Source organism: Nicotiana tomentosiformis, chromosome 12, assembly GCF_000390325.3.
Source record: "Nicotiana tomentosiformis chromosome 12, ASM39032v3, whole genome shotgun sequence".
Classification (NCBI taxonomy): Eukaryota; Viridiplantae; Streptophyta; class Magnoliopsida; order Solanales; family Solanaceae; genus Nicotiana; species Nicotiana tomentosiformis.
In genome coordinates, this window is record NC_090823.1 from 72,360,576 (window position 1) to 72,368,454 (window position 7,879).

Here is a 7,879-nt window from a genome sequence, read left to right on the forward strand (position 1 = left end):
TTCCTTGGCGGTTCCAAATATGATGAGATCGGGTAAACTCGAGTTCTTGCCCCAGTTTTGACCATAGGGGGAATGAGGATTTAATTATGATGTGACCGAACCCACAGAGCTGCCTACATATCCCCTCTTAAAAGGGAATCAGGTCAAGCATAGTTCAGCTACATCAAATAGGAAGTGCAGACATAATCTTAAACATAGTATCTCTTGACTGTGTCCGAATTGATAGGTTTTGGACAAATCTCTCCATCCATTTCTGCAAGTATAAGTGCGCATCCAGTTAATACTCGGTGAACCATGTAAGGGCCTTGCCAGTTGGGTGAGAAATTTCCCTTTGCTTCGTCCTGATGTGGGAAGATCCGTTTTAGTACCAATTTCCCCGGTGTGAATTGCCTTGACCTAACCTTTTTGTTGAAAGCTCTTGCTATTCTATTCTTGTAAAGTTTACCATGACATACTGTGTTCATTCTTTTTCCATCAATGAGAGCTAGTTGTTCATACCGGCTCCGTACCCATTCTGCGTCGCTGAGCTCGGCTTCCTGTATGATTCTTTAGGAAAGAATTTCTACTTCGGCAGGAATAATAGCTTTAGTACCGTAAACTAGTAGATAGGGAGTTGCCCCAATGGATGTACGAACTATGGTGCGATACCCGAGTAAAGCAAACGGTAACTTCTCATTCCATTGTTTGTAATTGTCTACCATTTTCCTCAATATCTTCTTTATGTTCTTGTTGGCGGCTTCTACGGCTCCATTCATTTGCGGCCTGTATGCTATAGAGTTCTGATGCTTGATCTTGAATGTTTCACACATGGCTTTCACCAAGTCATTGTTGAGATTGGTGGCATTGTCAGTAATGATTGACTCATGCACTCCAAATCGACAAACGATGCGGTCCCGAATAAAATCTGCTACGACCTTCTTAGTTATAGCCTTATAGGATGTGGTTTTAACCCATTTTGTGAAGTAGTCTATAGCCACCAGAATGAACCTATGTCCGTTTGAAGCAGCGAGTTCAATTGGTTCGATGACATCCATACCCCAAGCAGAGAAAGGCCAGGCCGAACTCGTTACATTGAGTTCGTTGGGCGGCACTCGTATCATATAAGCATGTATCTAGCATTGGTGACACTTTTGAATAGATTTGATGCAGTCTATTTTCATAGTCATCCAAAAATACCCTACTCTTAATATTTTCTTAGCCAAAATGAAACCTTCATATGAGGTCCGCAAGTTCCGGCATATATTTCCTCGAGCAATCTGGATGCTTCCTTGGCATCGACGCATCGAAACAATCCCAAATCAGGAGTCTTTCTATATAGAATTCCTCCACTTTGAAAGAAATGGTTGGCCAATCTTCGAAGCGTGTGCTTCTGAGTGTGCGTTGCATGCTCTGGATATTCTCCCTTTTCTAAGTATTCCTTGATGTCGTGGAACCACGGATTTTCGTCAATCTCTTCTTCAACATGTGCATAATAAGCTGGCTGCTTATAAATTCCTATTGGGATAGGTTCGATGAAATTCTTGTGTAGGTGTTGTATCATGGTAGACAAAGTGGCTAATGCATCTGTAAACTCATTCTGAATCCTTGGAACATGTGTTGAACTTTATCTTTGTGAACTTCTTGATCAACTCTTGTACACAGTGCAAGTATGGCAATATTTTGGTGCACCAATAGATCTGAATTTTCGATTACCATCAACTCCTGAACGTTCATGTCAATGGCCAACCTAAGTCCCAAGATGCAAGACTCATATTTTGCCATATTGTTAGTGCACGAATACCTGAATAGTGTTGACCGGTTTTTGATGCTAAGACAAATTCGATACCCCACTTCTTTAAAGTTTGCTGCTCCGTCGAAGAATATCCTCCAACTATCGTACGCCTCGGTGATATCTTCTCCAACAAACGACACCTCCTCGTCGGGAAAATACGTTTTCAATGGTTCATATTCTCCGTCTACGGGATTTTCTGCCAAGTGATCCGCCAATGCTTGCCCTTTGACTGTCTTCTAAGTTACATAGACAATGTCGAACTCACTCAGCAATATCTTCCACTTTGCTAACTTACCCGTAGGCATGGGTTTCTGAAAGAAGTATTTTAGCATACCCATCCTTGATATGAGATGTGTAGTGTATGCACATAAATAATATCTCAACTTCTGGGCTATCCATGTCAAAGCACAACAAGTGCGTTCCAACAAAGAGTATCGGGCTTCGTAAGGCGTGAACTTCTTGCTCAAATAATATATCGCATGCTCCTTCCTTCCCATTTCATCATGTTGTCCTAGAACGCAACCAAAAGCCCCATACAACACATACAAATAAAGAAGCAGAGGTCTTCCTGGTTCTGGTGGGACCAACACGGGCGGTTTGGATAAATATTCTTTGATTTTGTCAAAGGCTTTCTCGAATTCTTCAATCCGGCTTGTTCCAGCATCTTTCCTCAGCATTATGTAGATTGGCTCACATATCACCGTTGATTGTGCTATAAAATGACTGATATAATTGAGGCGCCTTAGAAAACTCATCACATCTTTGTTATTCTTTGGAGGCGACAAGTCCTGGATAGCTTTGATCTTCGACGGTTCTAATTCAATACCCCGGCGACTGACAATGAAACCTAACACCTTTCCAGCAGGGACCCCCAAGGCATATTTTGCAGGATTCAACTTCAAATTGTATTTTCGAAGCCGATCGAAAAATTTCTTCAGGTCTGCTATGTGATCTGAACTCCTTTTAGATTTGATGATAACATCATCCACGTACACCTCTATTTCTTTGTGTATCATGTCATGGAAGATAGTCTTCATGTCCCTCATGTAGGTGGCCCTAGCATTCTATAAACAAAACAACATCATTTTATAATAATATATTCCCCATGGTGTGATAAAAGGTTGTCTTTTCGGTGTCCTCTTCATCCATCCAAATTTGATGGTATCCCGTGAAGCAATCCACAAAGGATTTAAGTTCATTCTTAGCGTAGTTGTCAATTAGTATGTGTATATTGGGCAGCGGGAAATCATCCTTAGGACTTGCTCTGTTCAAATCACGGTAATGGACACATACTCTAACTTTCACATCTTTCTTCGGAACTGCCATAATGTTGGCTAACCAGGTCGGGTATTTGACCACTTGGAGAACCTTGGCTTTGATTTCCTTGGTGACCTCCTCTTTTATCTTCAAACTCATATTTGGCTTCAACTTTCTGAGCTTCTGCTTTACTGGGGGACACATGGGATTGATGGGTAGTTTGTGAGCTACTATGGATACGCTCAAACCAGTCATATCGTCGTAAGACCATGCAAGGATATCCTCATACTCCTTTAGGAATCGGATATACTCTTCTTTTTCTGACGGTGATAGATGAATGCTCACACACATTTCCTTGACCGTTTTGGAATCCCCTAAGTTAACGGCCTCAGTTTCCTCCAAATTAGACTTCGGTTTGTTTTCAAAGTTCTCTACTTCTCTGACGATTTCCTTAGGTATTATATCATCTTCCAGATCCTCTGAATCACTGTCTTTATGTTGCGTTGTCTCGTTACATGTCAGAGTCGTGGGTTCATCAGGATATGTAATAATTATGCTGAAGAGAATGTAGAAGAATATTAATAAATATGAAAAGCAGTAATGCATTAATAAAACTTTAAAAATATCAACAAGTACGACTCGATGGCTCGAGTAATTATTTCAAAACAAAATACTGAAAATGTCTTAAATGCTCAAAACTATTTGAAAGTAATTCATGCTAATTCTCAGGCTACCCACGAACTCGGCGAGCCCGGGATGGTGCAGCGGTCCAGTTCTTGAGAACAACTCCTTCTTCCATGGTTTGAATGTTAAGGTCTTCCTCCTCCTCCTCCCCCTCCTCAATAATTGCACCGCAGTCCATGTCTTCTTCATCTAGAAACAACTTCCTCATGCCAGCCAAAACCTCATCTTCCTCTGATCCCCACATCATGTCAGCCTGATGCAATGTCTGGTGCAGAGGTGGTACTGGTTGTTCCAATGTGTATTCATACACGAGTCAAAAGATCGTGCCATAATACTGTGGTTGTACAGGTTTGGTGATCCCCTGAAGCTTTTTACCCTTGCCTGGTTCATATCCCGTCCACAACAATATGCTTTCTATCTTCTTGCTCCACCATCGATCCTTTTCAAATGCGTTCACCCTTTTAATGCGGTGATATGTTTCTCCGCCCAATTTCCTCCTGTTCTCGATGACTAGAACAGTCTGATTGGTGTAGATGGGGTTGCTTCCATATCCATGAATGATCACCTCCTGATGATTCCACTCAAACTTCACAGCCTAGTGCAGAGTTGAAGCCACTTCCCCGGCTGCATGTATCCATGGCCGTCCTAGCAATAGATTGTAAGTTGCAGATATATCTAGCACTTGGAACTCAACATCAAACCAAGTTGGAACCATCTGTAGATCAAAGTTGATCTCTCCGATAGTGGCTCTCTGATATCCATCGAACGCCTTCAAATTCATGCTTCCCATTCATATCTCGTGCAGGCCTTTACCCAATCTCGTTAGTGTGGTCAGTGGGCATTTGTTCAGACTCGAACCTCCATCTATCAAGACCCTGGCGGTGAACTTATCCTCGAATTACGTTGTGATATGCAACGCCCTGTTGTGACTCAATACTTCTGGTGGTAATTCATCTTCATGGAAAGTGATTTTGTGGCTCTCCAATACCTGTCCGACCATGTTAGCCATCTCTCTACTAGTGATGCTGGCGGGTACATAAGCTTCACTTAACACCTTCATCAGAGCATTCATGTGCGCGTCTGAGTTTTGCAACAGTGATAAGATGGATATTTGAGCAGGAGTTTTGTTCAAGTGGTCAATAAGAGAGTACTCCCTTGCTCGTATCTTCATCCAAAGATCGTCGGTCCTAGTCTCGATAACAGGCGGCTTAGGTGCAGCTTCCTTGCTTGTTCCACCCAGATTCTCAGGTGTGTAAACTCTGTCGGTTCTTGTCATACCTTGCGCGGCACCTATTTCTTCTACTTTGGCTTTTCCCTTTCTTCTTACTTCTGCAACATAATCCCATGGGATGGCATCCGACTTGTAAGCTGGTGTGGGAGCTACCATCACAGTGAAGGGTGTAGTTACCTCAACTTCAAATGGTGCCTGGGTTTGTACCACAACTGGCATGAGGGTGACCGGAGATGTTTTATGGGCGTCTCCCTCTCAAATGAGCCCGACGGACCCTTCCTGATTCCATTTCTTGTCAGTTTCTATCACATTCACTCCCTCACCTCTGTGATCAGGGAGAGGGTTATTGCGAACATTTGGTGCAACTTACTTTGCTTGTATAATCTTAGTGTCGTTCAACATCTGAATCTCGTCTCTCAATGTGCGGCATTCCTTAATAGTATGACCCTTCGTGCCTGAATGACAAGCACATGTCTTGTTGGGGTTGATCCATTGGGAAGGATTTTCCACAACGACGACAGGAATAAAGGTGACATAACCAAAGTCCTTTAATCTCTCATATAGTTGTTCTATGGATTCAGTAATTGGGGTGTATTGTCTAGGAGTTCCGCGGTCAAAATTTGGGCGTGGCTTTGTGTGGGATGGTGGAGGTGAATGGTAATATGCAGGTTGAGTGTTGTAGGTATGGTATGCGATGGAAGGGTATTGGTATATTGGGGGTGAAGGTTGATATATGGGTGGAGGTGTTTGGTATTTGAGGGGAGACTTGGGACCCTAGACTACCATCACGGCACCCACTTCCTTCTTCTTTAAAATACCTCCTGATTGCAAAGCCTTATTCATAGCCTGCAGTGCCTCGAAATTGGTTACAATTCCATTCTTAATTCCTTCTTCTATTCTTTCTCCTAGCTTGATGATGTCGGTGAACTTGTGATTTTCAATGACCATCAACCTTCCGTAATACTGCGAGTCTTGAGCTCTGACAAAGAACTTGTTCATTTGTTCTTCTTCAAGTGCTGGCCTTACCTTTGCGGCCTCTGATATCCAACGAGTAGTATACTCGCGGAAGGTTTCTGTCGACTTCTTTGAGTTTTTAAATATAGAAAAAGTCTGGCGCATTTTTCGTGTTGATCCTGAATCTATCCATGAAATCTGATGCCATACTCACCCAACTAACCTACTTCTTTGGGTTTTGACTGATATACCAAGACAAAGCATCTCCTGTAAGGTTTCGCATGAAAAGTTTCATGAGGATTTGTTCATTATTGCCCACCCCTACAAGCTTGTGGCAGTATGTTCTTAGATGCACCTTCGGATCACTTGTACCATCGAACATTTCAAACTTGGGAGGTTTGTAACCCTCCGACAGTTCCACATCCAGCTGAATACATAGGTTCTCATAGTTTAGACCTTCAACGCCTTAACCACCTTCAACACTCTAGACTCTCCCTGTAAGCTTCTTGTCGTCCTCTGCCATATTTCTAACAAGAAGGTCCTTTTCAGTCGATTCGGGTACTTATAGGGTTTGATGTGGGATATGGGGTAAGGTTTCCACATATATCGGGTTGCTTTGATGAGTTCCTGAAACATGGGTATATGGATGGTCGTTGGTCGAGTTTTGGTGATCAAGACTGGGTTGCGGTGCATATTGAGGGGTGTGATAAGTAGTGGTTTGCGGGTATTGAGTTGGATAATGGTTGTGTTGTTGAGGGATTGGCACTAGTGGTGGGTTAAAGTTCTGTGGTGGTGCGGGATTATGATATTGGTGTGGTGCGAGAGGATTTGGTGGTAGATTTTGCTTTTGTGGGTTTTGTGGGTGTGTTTGGTTTTGGGTAGTCGGGTTTTGTTGGTTGATGTCGGGGAGAGTGAGGGAGAGATTTTCCAGATTTTGGACCTGCTCAAGCTCTCCCTTTAGTTCCAGAATTTTCTGCTCCAAAACGTAAGACCAGCTTGTTCTGCCCCGGAGTACTTCTACCATCTGAAGTTTCAACATTTTCTGCCATGGTAGCATTGTCTTTCATGATACTTAAATCGTACATCTTTCCTTTTCCCTTGCTTTTGCCTTTCGAGGCGCTAGGTGGAGGAGGAGGTGGAGGACCTTTGGATCTAGTATGGTATGCTGACGATGCCAGTATACACGAACCAACCTTTAGGAATGGAAATAATCAAAAGAGAAAAGAAAAGCAAAAGATAACCAAGTTAGTAAGGTGAAAATAAAAGAATGTTTGCAGTATTTAAACACGTTTCACAAAGTCATGAAATAATTCGTGTTTTAATTTTGGGGACCTCATTGTGCCTGAGGTAGTCCTAAGCGACACATAGACTTGGAGAAAATTGATGCCAACTTTGCTTCATTTCATTAATGCGAAAATAGGCCAAAACAACCCTTCACTAAATCGAAACATAATAATAAAGTCACTAATGGCATCAAGCCTTGTTACATCGAAATCTAAGCTAGAAAGAAGTAAAGAATAATATCTCTTAATCTATTGGGTCCCTGAAGGACCTTCTCCATTCTTGGCTCTTTTGAACCCATCAATCAGATTTCCCAGATCGCGCATATCCAACAGTAAGTAAGCTTTTGCTAGATTTCCTCCTTCATCGTCGTTTATGCCTTGACACTCCGAGAGTCTCTTTCTCATTTTCCCTTCTAGCTCCATCAGTCCTTGTTCCAAGTACTCCAATCTTTCTGTTGACTTAGTGGCAATCTCCTTCCATTTCCTTATTGCCTCCATGTTCAATTTGTGCTGCTCCAGATGTTTAGCTTCATACTCGAACACCCTTTTGCGTAGCCTCTTGTACTTAACTTGTGCCTCAGCCACTTCATCTATGATCCTAGTCTTCAGATTGACTCCTGGCTTGACGTCCCCTGCTACGTCATCTTCCAGCCATGATAGATAGTAGTACACATCACCAGCGTGATACCTGTTTGGCTC

At 42.6% G+C, this 7,879-nt stretch overlaps 1 protein-coding gene across 1 annotated transcript; it reads right to left on the minus strand.

The window, feature by feature from the left end:
• Positions 1-1,554: 1,554 nt before the first annotated feature.
• LOC138902856 (uncharacterized) lies at positions 1,555-6,062 on the minus strand. The gene is made up of 7 exons (XM_070190757.1): positions 5,762-6,062; positions 4,701-5,092; positions 4,088-4,280; positions 3,763-3,994; positions 3,065-3,584; positions 2,290-2,835; positions 1,555-2,007 (listed from the first exon to the last, which is right to left on the minus strand). The coding sequence occupies exons 1-7, from the start codon at positions 6,060-6,062 to the stop codon at positions 1,555-1,557; spliced, it is 2,637 nt and encodes an 878-aa protein (XP_070046858.1).
• Positions 6,063-7,879: the final 1,817 nt, after the last annotated feature.

Coding starts and splice junctions, on each gene's coding strand:
- LOC138902856 (XM_070190757.1), bottom strand. CDS start 6,062: ATGCGCCAGACTTTTTCTATATTTAAAAACTCAAAGAAGTCGACAGAA. Junction 2,836..3,064: donor AGAAAGATGTGAAAGTTAGA/GTATGTGTCCAT, acceptor TTTTGTTTATAG/AATGCTAGGGCCACCTACAT. Junction 2,008..2,289: donor TGTATGGGGCTTTTGGTTGC/GTTCTAGGACAA, acceptor TATGTAACTTAG/AAGACAGTCAAAGGGCAAGC.